Source organism: Vespa mandarinia, chromosome 3 (assembly GCF_050613455.1).
Source record: "Vespa mandarinia isolate Hongniang chromosome 3, ASM5061345v1, whole genome shotgun sequence".
NCBI classification, from domain to species: Eukaryota; Metazoa; Arthropoda; class Insecta; order Hymenoptera; family Vespidae; genus Vespa; species Vespa mandarinia.
Window position 1 is genome coordinate 8,510,001 of NC_140812.1, and position 15,000 is coordinate 8,525,000.

The 15,000-nt window shown below is 28.6% G+C and overlaps 1 protein-coding gene across 3 annotated transcripts in view; it reads right to left on the reverse strand.

Annotated features, from left to right (window-relative positions):
• The window catches only part of step (cytohesin steppke), a 72,014-nt gene that overhangs the window by 45,530 nt on the left and 11,484 nt on the right, over window positions 1-15,000 (reverse strand). The window contains exons 1-2 of one of the 3 annotated variants that reach the window (XM_085656061.1): window positions 6,368-7,055; window positions 5,320-6,146 (exon numbers count right to left, since the gene is read on the reverse strand). The exons of 1 other annotated variant lie outside the window; for it this stretch is intronic. In XM_085656061.1, coding sequence (XP_085512187.1) covers window positions 5,320-5,526 — 207 coding nt within the window. In that variant the 5' untranslated portion in view covers window positions 5,527-6,146; window positions 6,368-7,055. Of the gene's footprint in view, window positions 1-5,319; window positions 6,147-6,367; window positions 7,056-9,120; window positions 9,280-15,000 lie in introns of those variants that run through there. One more of the 3 variants, XM_035880377.2, reaches the window with a different exon arrangement.

Consider the following 15,000-nt stretch of genomic DNA (forward strand, 5'->3'; position numbering starts at 1 on the left):
AAAGATCGAAATAAAATAAATATTGTCTGGGCCGATCGCACATGTTACATTTACATTATAACAAGTGCAAAGATATTTTTACTTTACGAACGAACTTTATGGTTACATAATAATTCCGACACAAATAGATTTTCCCCTTGTAGAACTTCGATAAATTATTCCCCAGGTCTATTAAAAGATAATCTGAGATTATTATAAGAGAGATAAGGGTTGCGGAGTTATTAACCACGCTGTTATAGCAAAGAGCTAAAACGAAAAATGTTTACCGACCGTCGATAAATATTTCTTTTTTGTCACGTATAGAATAATTGAAAAAAAAAAAGAAAAAGAAAATAAAAAAAAAAAAAAAAATAAAAAAAAAATAAATAAAAAAATAAAAATTAAATACTATACACACAAACACAAGCGCGCGCGCACGTACATGCATCCTGTTCACAGACATTCTATTTGACTGCTTTAAAACGTTATCAACGTCATCAATCATGTATTCAAACGAATCCAGACATCTCTGATTCGTTCTAACGATATAAATCATCATGCAGAGTTCTCACGTGAGTAAGAGGCAACATCTATGCATACACACACACGCGCACACCTTTCTTTCTCTCTCTCTCTCTCTCTCTCTCTCTCTCTCTCTCTCTCTCTCTCTCTCTCTCTCTCTCTCTCTCTCTTTCTTTCTCTCTGTCATGAATTTTCTACGTGACTATCGATGCCACTCAACCGAGTAAACGAGAGAATTCTCTTCGATGGAATATTTTCACTAAGGTGCGCAAACAAGGTCGCACGAGGAAGACTTTTATTTGTCGAATCGCAAGGATGAAGAAGCAGCATTACTTTTATGTGATCGTTCACGATCAACGTAAAAGCTTCGTAAAAAGATCACTATTGACTAATGTAATAGTTTGAAGAGAATTTTTGCCGAATTTGAAGTGTCGATCATCTCTTTCAATCGTCTAAAAATTCCCTCTCTCTCTCTCTCTCTCTCTCTCTCTCTCCTCCTTTTTAATCAATCAAAGATTGATCGGACATATTTTTAAAAATATTTTATAAGCGTATTTTATTAAAATAAAATAATTAATCATTTTATTAATTAAGAATTTATTGTCATTTCTAAAAAATGTTTGTAAATATTTATATCCTCATTTTTATCATATATTTTATTAAATTATTTATATATATATATATATATATAAAATAAAATTCCTTTTTTATTAATAATAATAACAAAGATTAATTGGTCATGGTTTTAAAGATATTTTATAAAAATATTTTATGTAAATAAATGTGAATAAATATCCATTTATACAATATTTATCACTAAGAACAAAGATCTGGTATTACGCCGTTTTCATTTATTCATTTCTTTAATTTTTTTTTTATATAATATATATATATATGTATATATACCGTAATTTCTCAAAAAAATTTTTTAAAAATATTTACGCAAATATAAAAAACATTATGAAAAATATTTCTTTCTTTTTTTTTCTTTTTCCTTCTCTCTCTCTCTCTCTCTCTCCCTCTCTCTCTCTTCTGCCCCCCCCTCTCTCTTTCTCAATTATACGTACATAGAGCGCAAGGTCCTGACGATAAATCATATTATATATATGTAAATGCATATGTACGCTTATATACATAGTACGCATTTTGTACGTAGAAATCATATTGATGCAATGAATGCGGGTTTCGCCATGCGATGACCTTGAGAGGAACTGGAAAAGATAATGGATCGCGAAGTAGTAGAAAAGTTTGCAACGTCGCAAAAGGTCACACGAGAATGGAAGACGACCGGTCACGTTATGATAATAATAGCACTAATAATAATGATTATATATGATAGAATAATCGATCAAAAAGTAGACCAGATAGAATAGTTTCATTAATTTATATACGTGTGTGTCTTGATTATACAAAAATTGATTGATCATAGTTTTAAAAATAATTTTACAAAAGTAATTTTATAAAAATAAATATGAAAAATAAATATTTATTTATACATTTCTTTTTAATTTATATATATATATATATATATATATATGTATGTATGTATAAATATAATATGTGAATGAGAAAATAAATATTCGAAAAAATATTTTAGAGACGATGGTGAATGAATTTATAACTGATAAAAAAAAAAAAAAAAAAAAAAAAAAAAAAAAAAAAAAGAAAAAAAAAAAGAAAGAAAGAAAAAAAAAAGGAAAATTATCCTTATAATATATATATATATAAAAAATAGTTTGCAAAGAATCGAAATATTTACGAGACAAAAAATTATTTCCTTGTTGTGTTTCCGAAGTTAGGCGAACAGCAAAGAAACTTTTCCATTTCATATTTATTTATTAATTCAATTTTATCTATCTTTTCTTTTACTTCTTTTTTTTCCTTCCTTCATCCCCCCTCCAACCCCCTTTTTACCATTTTGGCATTTTTTAAGGTTAAAAAAAGAAAAAAAAAAAAGAACAGAAAGAGAGAGAGAGAAAGAGAGAGAGAGAGAAAGAGAGAGAGAGAAAGAGAGAGAGAGAGAAAGAGAGAGAGAGAAAGAGAGAGAGAGAAAAAGAAAAAATTAACCGGACAAAAATATTGCATCAATTATTTATGCTGCACATAAAATGTACGTATTATTGCAAATAGTTTCGAACTGTATCGAATTGAAAGTAGGTTTGCGTAAGGCGCCATTTGTGTATCCTGAATTCGATCTATAAATAAAACGCAACCCTGTACGACGAACTACTACTTGAGTTAAAGCGAGACTTCGATTTATCGTTCATGACGTACTCATATGTATATGTATATGTATATATATATATGTATATATATATATGTATATATATATATATATATATATATATATATAGCCACATACCACACGCACAATTGTGTATGCGTGTGTATGTGCGTGTATACATATTTTGCGTACGTATGCCATCCTATAAACGTTTCTCTATCTGTATAATACGTATTTATATACGGATATGAATCTTTAGTATTTATGTATAGCATGTAGTCCTTGTCATTATAGACGATGGATAACATCGATTGATGTTGTGTATCCTTCGAAATCGGGAATCTGGATTCCATTCTTCATTCTATATAATGCATGCATTATATTAGACACATTATTCATATATGCATGCATGCATGCATCCATACATACATACATACATACATACATAAATGAGTACATCAATAGTCTCATAAATACCTGCTTACACATACACTCTATATATACGTTTGAATCAAGCCACATATATACGCATACACAAATTACATACATACACATACATATACATATATATATATATATATATATATAAACATGAGGGGTAGAGTATTTGATGATAACGACGATTAATGTCGTCGTTCAAGAGAGGTATGATCGATTACGATCCATCATTAATTAGACAAAATCTTTTAACTTGGATGTTGGCTTCTATTTATTACGACGACATTAAATAAATTCCTTTCAATCTGAGCTATTGGAAGTGTGATGATCAATCAGATAAATATATACTACGTAATAGTAACTTCCGGTTGTATACGAATGATGCCTCTTTTTCTTCTTCTTTTTTTTTTCTTTTTTTCTTCTTTTCCCTTCTCTTTCCGTTATTATTAATCATGATAAGATTATTAATTAACCGATATCTTATCGTATAAAGATGTGTACACAACACATATATATGAAGAAGACACAATATTTAAGTTTTTCTTTATCACCAACTTAACTTCAAATAAGTATTTATTATTTATTATATACATGTATATATGTAATATATATAATATATCTAATATAAATATAATAATAATATATTAATTATATTCTATATATATATATCTATATATATATATATTACATAATATATAAATATATATATATATATATATATATACATATATATATATATATATAGTATAGTATAGTGCATATATGAGTTACTGTACAATATACTCTATATATATATACATATAAATTAATTGAAGTTTAGTCGATGACAAAGAAAATGAATCAGAAATTATATTAAACAAACAGAAAAATTATTATTTAAAGTTTAAGTGAATAGTAAAGAAACGATAAATGTCAGGTAAATAATGAAGAAAATGTTGAAAATAAATATATTCGAAAATAAGATAAAAGAAGAAATATGTAAGGTTAACTAAGTAAATAAGTAAGTAAGTACATACGTACGTACATACATACATACATACATATATATATATACGTATGTATGTACGTACGATCTCTTTCTTGCGAGCCGACGGCCGCGCCTAGAAATAAATTTGTCTCCTTGGCAAAGTCTCCGTAAGGCGCCGTAGAACGCATTTTGCCGTCGTCATAGTTGATAGTAACCCGTACCCGTAACCCGTACCCGTAAACCGTAAGCCGTGGCCGTAGCCATAGGTACAGCAATACCGGTACACCAAGAGACGAGCACAATGTTCTTAATCACGTAGGATTTATTTACGAAACGATATTTGGCCAGCTTTCAATTATCGGTCGACTATCAGAGCTTTTGGATTTACTTCGTTCAGTTTCCTTTCGATTAGATTCCATTCGATTCGACTCGATTTTATTCGATTTCATTCGATTCGATTCAGTTCGATTATCGAGAGAGTTCGATGATTGCCGATTTTATTCGCAATTCCTTCAAATTGAAATTATTTCCTCAAAATCGATTAATTGATAAAAAGAAATAAATAAATAAATAAAAAAATAAAAAGACACGCAAAATATGTATTGGTTATGATTATGGTTATGGTTATAGTTAAGTTGAGTTGAGTTAAATTATTTTAGTTAACATCTTAGAGGCCAATTTTGTTATTATCTCCAATTGTAAAGTGCTAATTATATAACATGGAAAAGTTATAAGTTATTTACCATGACTAATATATATATATAACTATATAATTGTCTGTCTCTCTTGATTAGTTATATATTATATAATTATATTTCATAGAGTATATCATAACCATCTACAGTTTATATATATATATATTATGTATAATCATATATTATTGTATAATAATACTATAATATATCTAATATAACCTATATTAAGCAAATATTAACTTTTGGATATGAACGGACGAACTTTTCGTAAAAACAATAAAAATTAGAAAAAGATTTCCAAATATATATACATACAAACATATATATATATATATATGGAAACTTTTTTCTAATTTATTTTTTGTTACTACATACACACATATATATGCGTATACATATATATATATATATGACTTTAAAAATGATATATAGATGGTTAAGATCAAATATATACTCTAACTATAAGAATAAGGAGAAAAAGAAAATAATCTAACCGTAGATAAAGTGGTAAGGTCCCAAGCACTTTTGGCCTGTTTTTGGCAGGATCTCTTGTTCCTCTTGCCGGGTCTGCGCAAACTGGAGAACCAACCGGCTGCTATAGCGACGGCTTTAACGTCGCGACGCTCGTCGCTCTGGACGACGACGCCGCTGCTACCGCGTACCTCGTCGAGAGCGTCGACCGACCTTCCGGTGAAAATCATTCCTATAGCGCCAGAACGAACTTGCCTTTATATGTCCTTATTCTCCTACTCCACCTCCGTCTTCTCCTCTTCCTCCTCCTCTTCCTTATTCTTCTTCTTCTTTTTTTTCTTTCCCTTCTTATTCTTATTCTCACCTAACTTCGTACGATACACACACGTTTCCCGAAGAAAATCCGAAATCTCTCGAATTTTCACGAATAATTACGAATTTTCACGAACGAAAATCGTCATCACCCCGTCATTGAAACCGATTGCGATATACCGATGTAAAAAGAAAAAAGAAAAAAAGTAAAGAAAGAAAACTTTACTAACGATCATCGTTCTCTCTTATTCCTTCTTTTTCCTCTTTTTTTCTTTTTTTTTTCTTTTTTTTTTTTCTTTTTTTTTTTATACATTCATTATTAATCCTTTCCTATTATATATTCTTTTCTTTTTTTTTTCTTTTCTTTTATTTTCTTCAAATTCCTTCCTTTTTCATCCGTCAATTGATTGGTCATTCCAATGAAATTTCTCCAATGTAATTTCGAACATCGAATGACTTCTCCCTCTCCTTTCAATTAAATCTTTCTTCTTTTTCTCACACTTATTGTCCGCTAATTCGACAAAAGAATTTTGCCACACTGCAAACACACAACCACCATATCATCGATGTGCTACGTTACACGATTTTACTTCGAAGAATTATGATGGACTTGTGTATATATATATATATGATGTGATGGTAACTTCGAATTAGTCGTAGATATTCCTAGAAACCGCCGGCGAAATGTATTTACTTATATGTACGATTGGTATATATATCATGTATATATATTATATATATATATATATATATACGTACACACACGTAAAACCGTTAAAAATGTTTGATTGAAAATTGATGATCTCGGAGAAATCCTATTGGTCGAGATTAACTCAAAGAGAGTTGCCCGCGAGACGATAAATACTACGAAACACGATTGATCGTTTCACACGATGTACGTACTTTTACGTATGTATTCATTTCTTTATTTATTTATTTTATTTACTCGCACTGAATCAATCACAACTGATTAAAAAAAAATGTCATTCATCCTATTGATATTTAATATTATATCACTTATGACAAACGTAATACGATATTGATAATACAATTTATATGTTCACACTCGCGTTAAAAAAAAAAAAAGCAAAAGAAAAGAAAAGAAAAGAAAAGAAAAAAAGAAAAAGAAAAGAAACAGAAAAATATATTTAAAGAAAAAAGAAAAAGAAAAAAGAAAAAGATATGAATGAACGACGAAGAATTGACGAGATTTATTAAAAAGAAAAAGAAAAAAAAAAGTTCTTCTTTTCGTCGAGAAATAAGATTATAACGTCACGAGATAATATTTCTTATTTCATATCATTATACCGATAAATATAGAAATATGTTATAGTACAAAATTTGCGTGGACAGAGAGAGAAAGAAAAAAGAAATATATATATATATAGAAAAGATAAATTCATCTAACGTAACACCCGACACACCGCATCCATGCGTGGTCGGCGCGCGACTGTCGTTCTTTCAACGTACAACGATAGTCATTTCTTTACTGAACATGCGCCCTGGCGCCTCGTTGTGGACGCGCCACGAACTTCAACCGGACGAGAGAAAGACTGTATTTGAACCGAGGTATAGATATAGACATATACTACATAACATACACACACACACATATATATATATTCTTGCGATTTCTGCTTATACGTGCTTATAAGTGCGGCTACGTGCATCTATGTTGTATATATGTATGTATGTGTATATATATATATATGTGTGTGTGTGTGTAGCAACGGCCGCGGAAAGAATGTACCGTGCTTGAAAGCGAAGCATGAGCCGAGAGAACTCCCTTTTGCACACCGGTGAACGGTTCTCTTCTTCTGAGTCTCTTTACGATCGGAGACTCGATTGAGAAAAATGTGCCCTTCCGAACAGTTCAAAAGATACCATCGATAACGGTCAACCTATTTCTTGCTTTTTTTCTTTCCTCTCTTTATTTTCTTCTCTTCTTTTTTTCTCTTTTTTTCTTTCTTCCTTTATTGTTTTTATTTTTCTTATCTTATTTTTTTCTTTTCCTTTCTTTTTTTCTTTTTTTTTTTTACGCGGGAGAACAATTTTTAAATTTGACCGTTACATTTTATTGCTACGATTTCTTATCTTCTTTTTTCTCTCTTTTTCCTTTTTTTTTTTCTTTTCTTTTTTCATGTTCGAGGAAGATCGAGGAGGAGAAGGAGGAGGAAAAGTGAGGTCATTAAATTTTCAAAACAGCTCCATTGTTTCGTACATAAAATTTATGCATTTGTATAATTTAAAATGAACGATCTAGATATTATACTGGGTCATTCTTTCTTTCTTCTTTCTTTTCTTTTTTTTTTTTTCCTAATCTCTTCAACTTCCCACGAAGAACAAAGAGAAGGCACAAATACGTACGTACACATATACACAAGTATACATGGGATACATATGCATTGATGTATCATTCGCATTTCAAATCGCAATTTGTTGTGTTCTACGGCTGCAAAGAAATGATAAAAACAGGCGAACTAAAAACTTGGCCGATTATTTTATCATCCTTCAGCGAACTATCAACGACACCGATTATAATTATCGCAGTTTAAGAAAAGCTTCTCTATTGGAGGCAAATAAAAAAGAAAAAAAAAAAAAAAGGCAAAAAAAAATGGTCCACACATCGGCATAGTTCGAGAAATTCGATAAACGAATTTAAATATCCTGAAAAATAAGAATTTATTGTGTTTCTCTCTTTTCTCTCTCTCTCTCTCTCTCTCTCTCTCTCTCTCTTTTATATCACCTGACACACAAGACACGTAATGCTAACGATTACAATGAAAATCATTCTAATCGCAACCAGCTGTGTTTTTCTTGTGCGCGCGCGTGTGTGTGTGTGTATATGTATATATATATATTAATATATATAATATATAATGTGTATGTGTGTTTTGTAGTAAATTTCCTGGCATAATCTTTGGATTAGTCTTAACGACGTGACTCACGTCATTCATCAACATAACGCGAAGTAGATCGGCCGGTTATTGGTTCGATGTGCTAACTTCCTTTTAGTTGATGTACATATATAATACGTGAATATGTACATACCTAAACGCACTTCTTTTTTTTCCTCTCGTTACTCATCGTAGGAAACAATTCTTTTCAATGGATATATTTTTGCAACATATAATTTTAAAAAGAAAATCTAAAGGAATCTTAAAGTCAAAACATTTTTTTGACTTTCGCACATTCAAAATCGTATTGTAATACTGTTTTGTATAAAATGTATTGTATTAACATTCAACAAAATTTGCTCAGATTTTTCAAAATCACTCTTTCGAAATATTTTTCAAAATTAATCTTTCGAAATATTTCAAGTTAATTTGTTTCAGATTCTACAAAATATTCCTATTCTTACAGTAAAAAACAAAAAGAAAGGAAAAAAAAAAAGCTATAACATAAAATAACACAATATTCATGTAATTTCGAAAAATAATGTAAATACGTATACATAAAAGAAAAAAAAAATATATATATATAAATAAATAATAAAATAATAAATGTATTACCTTATTCTTGAGATCTTTTCGTTTAATATGAAAAATACTAAATAACGAGAACGGGTACCATCGTTGTTGCTTGATCCAGCAAACATTTTTCTTTTCTTCTTCCTTCTTGCATCGTGGTTGAACATCATACGATTTCGGTGCCATCACTTTATTCAAATAAAGCCACGAGAGAACACAATACACAACACAACACAACCTACTTCACACGTGATCGTTCCACGCGCAAACTATTCACGTATAAATATAGTTATAACGTTTTATCGTATCGTTTCAATGTATATATATATACATGTGTGTGTGTGTGTGTGTGTGTGTACACACCACATATACATCGACAGATAGAGAGAGAGAGAGAGAGAAAGAAAAAAGAGAAAGATAAATAAATCCGCGACACTGTCAATCAAATACACAAAAGAATATATATATTAAATTATTTCTCCAAATTAATATTAATTATATATAAATAAAATTTAATTTAATAAATTATATATATTTTTACGCGAATTATTTTTTCTCATTTTTTATTTTTTTTATATTTTTTCTTTTTTTATTTTTATTTATTTATTAATTTATTTTTTTTAATTTTCTTTATATATATATATATATATATATATATATATATGCATATATATGCAGAGGTATATTCGAGCCGATATATTGAAATAAATAATATAAAATATGATCGAAATGATCTATCGATGAAGTTCGTAAGATAGATTATTAATTGAACGGATAATTAAGTAAGATCTAGTCTGAGCACTGTACTTCGGATTAAATGTGAAAAACTATTCTCAACGTATCTATTTATCCGTACAGATCCACGTACGGTAAGGATCTGTTCAAATAATCCTACCTCTAAACATGTTATGTTTCGTATGTTACCTCGGGAATTAGGAAAGGGAAGGGCAACGTTGCCAAATTATCTTTCTAAGATATTAAATCTAAATACCATTGTAATATATTCTTTGGCTGATAATATTGAATAATACGTCGTATATTTATCGACGATTTTATCAATGACAATAGCATCTACAAAATAATGCATTCATTTTATCGAAAGTACACATTTCAACAAAAAAAAAGAAAAAAAAATAAGAGGGAGGGCTGGAAGAATAATAATAATGAAAAGACTGATAAATTCGTTTGTTAAAAAAAAAAAAAAAAAAAAAAAAAATATATATATATATATATATAAATAAATAACAAACGAAAAACATTTTTTTGTTTCGTGATAACTACAGGATGGAACAAAAGTTTTTTGTATTGACCCAAAAGTTTCTAGACGCTTTTTTTTAAAAATAGATCCCTCTTTTTCGTGACCCTTTTTTAAAGCTTGCAGCAAGCTCGCTTTGCGATTTTACGATCTGAGGAAACAAAAAAAAAAAAAGAAAAAAAAAAAAACAAAAAAGCAAAAGAAAAAAAAATAGCTCAAATAATCTCGAAATATAGTAACAATTGATATTTAATATTACCTAGAAACTTTTGACTCGTCTAAAAACGAGGTTTAAATCACTCGACCCAAACTGTATATATTATACATTTGCTATTAAGAAAAATTAATAGATTTAATGATCGAAGTTTCTTTCGATTGAAAATATTTTTCACTTACTTCACTATCTTCTTCTCCCTTTTCTATTCTTTTCTTTTCTTTTCTTTTTTTTTTCTTTTTCTTATTAATAATAATTAAACTCAAACTGTGGCAGCAGAGTTTATAACGAGATTTAAGAGAGAGCGAGAGCGAGAGAGAGAGAGAGAGAGAGAGAGAGAGAGAGAGAGAGAGAGAGAAAGAGAGAGAGAGAGAGAGAGAAAGAGAGAAAGAGAGAGAGAATCTTTCGATTACTTTAAAAGTGATCGAATCAATTCGATGAAAGATATTTACATGAAAGTTTTCGCGAAAAAGTCACGTGACCGGAGTCAAATCGCGGCAACACGACATTTCGAAAGGAAGTTTTGAATGCGTGCCAAGATCGAACGCGGCGGCATTTATCTCCGCCAAACTTTTTCCTGATATTAGATCCAAGCGTGTTTTTCTCTTTCAAGATAGTAATAATATAGCACCTTGATTATTCGGATCAGTGACCGGATACGGCCCAATAGATCGAAATCGTTTGATTTATAAAATTGCAATTTCTTTTTTTTTTTCTTCCCTCAAATTCGAAAAATATTTATATTTCCATACTGTTTTGATATTGTTTTAAAACTATAATATATATGAATGCGTACTTCTTTTCTTTTCTTTTTGTTTTATGTTTTCTTTTTATCTCATACGAAAAAATTAAAAAATATTATAGATAGTATGTTTATTTTTTTAATTTGATACCCTGAATGAATATGTTCATATATATATATATATATATATATATATATATATATATATATATCGTACAAAGAGGTTAGAAAATACTTGAGTTCGTTACTTTTTTTAATTTTACATCCTGTATGAAACATACATGCATACATATATATCTACATATATATACATATATATATATATATATATATATATATATCGTACAAAGAGATTAGAAAACATTCGAGTTCGTTACTTTTTGTTTTATTCTTCTCCCTATGTATAAATACATTTATTTTCTTTATAATTTGAAAAAGTTCGACGAAAAGAAAAAAAAAATAAAAGAAAAATTAAAAAAGTAAGCAAAAAGAAAGAAGAAGTAAAAAAGTATAGGATCAGAAAGATCATGGGAAAAAATGATGAATCATTGTTTATAACGACTTCTAAAAGTAAACGTTAAAAAGCCATTTGTACTTATTTCCTTCAGAAAATTAATAGAAATGGCTTTTGTAAGTTACGATACATTTTACGAAGAAAAGAAAAAAGTCATATTTGATGTTTCCTTTTCTTTTCTTATTTCGTTCCCCGCTTTTTTTTTCTTTTTTTTTTTTTTTAACTGAAACCAGACAGTTTCAATCTAGCTAAGAGACTAAAATTTAACGAGCTTTATTACGATTTATAAAATATTACATTCTCTGTTACCAAAGTTCAACAATACATGCCGTAAAAAGTTAGGTTATGAAATGATAGTACACATATTTGATTATTAATTTAATTTCGCTCTAATTTTTCTCAACTCACATAAAGTATTTAAAGGAAAAAAACGGACGAAAAAAATCATAAATCTACGGAAAATGTGTTGAAAAAAAAAAAATTGACGTTAAAAATCGTATTAAAGAAGTATGCATATACGTATATACGTAGAGAGAGACGTAACAAAAGAGAGATGTGAAAAAAAATATAATCAAGTTTGTCGAAAAAATTCAAATGCAACAAACAGATGAGTAAGCAGACAAATCCTATCATGAATTGGACCTATCATTTACCACGGAAATAATCTTATCGTAAAAACGACATCCTGACATTTTGGTCAAGGAAGATACGTAAACGTCTAATGAAAGATACGTACACGGACAATGCAGCCTAAAGGAACAAGGGGGAGAACATAATAGTATCCGATTAACTTTTATTAACGTACTGATATATGCATTGCACCAAAGTGATATCGGATATAACGAATATATAAGAGAGAAAATGATATTTATTATTACATCTATTATTTTCGATATAATTATTTTCACGTTTAAATAAATTACATATAACGTATATTATTGCGCTTATGGAATTAAAAAAGTAATTAAAAGGAATTAAAGAAAAAAGAAGAGAAAAGAAAAGGAAAAAAGAAAAAAAGAAAAAAAAATATATATATATATATAATAAATATATATGTTCAGCTCGATGCTGGAAAAATGTTTCATCATATCCACGATTAGTATAGATGATTCCATTTATTTATTATATTGCTTACGAAACTACTGGAAAGTTTTCTATGACGAGAACTGTAATTACGATGAACGATAACGAAGTTTACGTTTTCCTCTTTTCGAGGGATAAGGTTGTAAAAAAATAAAAAATAGAAAAAAAAAAAGGAAAAAGGAAAAAAAAATTCCAGATTAAAACATGAAACACTGCGCCCTCTTTTGACTTCGTTGAACGAATAATCGATACATCGGTAAAATAGATGTCCATTACCATATGAAAAAGAAGTTTTGAAAAAAATCTTTGTCTCTCGACAAAAAATAAATATTATATAGATAATTTTTAATATTAATTTTTTTTTCTTTTTTTTTTTTTTTTACATTAACATTAATAATTATGGGGAAAAAAATACTCTGTATAATAATCATCGAATTAAAAAAAAAAAAATTCTTCCGCATCGATCGAGTTATGAAATTTTCTTTACCATCATTACTTCACTAATCTCGACCAATGATAATGAAATATTACACATTCGAATCTATATTACCGACTGATGTTAATGAAAAATACGAGAGATATATAAAACGTTATACCAATTCTTTTCTTCTCTTATCTCAAATCAAACTCTTTTTATTACCCTATATGTACGGGTGATTATATAACGCGAAGATAAAAAAAAAAAAAAAATAAGAAAAATGAAGTAATATATTATAAGGAACATTTTCTCATTCTCTATTCTTTCGAATACGATTCTGAAAGAAGAACATAAGAAGAAAGATTTTAATATCAAGAATATGACAGGCTATATAAAAATCGTAGTTGTGAGGATGACGTGCTTTTAAGGAGCCTCTAGGCTAGAAAGGAGTTTTCATGACGAAGCACTTTCATCTCGACTGGAGATTTCTTCGCAATTGTATAGTTGACTCCTCCCCCGTTCTCTAACGGTTCGTTTCGTAGTAAGTGTAGGGAAACATGCAAAATAAGCATTGTTATGTTGTTGGTATGGATCGAGTAGTACCTAAGGAAATTTCACACGGCTTTTTTTTCCTATGCATTTAACCAGCGCGGAAGAAAAATATAAATGTACGTATATATATATGTACATATGTATGAATGAACGCATATATGTAAATGTAGATGTTTGAATTAACGGATTCATGGAATCGTGGATTAATGGATTAATGTACGTGAGAAGAAAAGAAAAAAAGACTATTAACAAAAGGATCCTTGACGTAGTTGCATTTCTTCTCACCGAATCTCTTCATTCTTTGTCATAACAAATTCTCATATCTATGTGAATAAAAATTTTATCAACGCGTATTTTATCAACGAACTTTTATTCCTTTGTAATTGAAATAAAGTTAATATCAAAATTAATTCGAATTGCATTGATTTTTTAGATCGTATAAAAATATTCTAGTACCCCAAAGAAACACCGTGTAAATATATATATATACATATATATATTTGATTACAAAAAATGTAAAATCTCACATACTTCATTTTATTTGGTCTTATATTTTACTTTATATATAATAAAATTATAATAAAATTTTAATTTATATATATATATATATATATATAAAATTATATATGATACACATATAAAATTCAAATAAAAAATTTATATATATATATATATTTCATATATAATAATTAAAATAAAAAATAAATTAAATATTTTGAAATATCTTTGTTTTTTTACTATATATATATATATATATATATATATATATATATATATATAAAATAAAAATGAAAATGAAAATAAAATAAAATCCAACATATATATGCATGCGCGTGCGTGCGATTTTCTATTTGTTGTAATCACAAAATGAAAATATTTCTAAATATAATAACATAGTTAATATAATCATGGTATAATTATTATAATACCAAAGATCCCGATTACGTGACCGTCATATAATCCCTCCTTGCATACGAGTACCTCTCTTAGTTACGTAAACGACGTTATGTCGCATATAACCTGTGCATCTTGGAGCTCAGTGCACGTGACCGTTGCTTTCCACGCGGTCTTACATCCTTTCTTTCCTGTTCTTCGTGACTATCTTAAATTTTGAAGAATAGGAAGAACATTCCAAAACACAAAA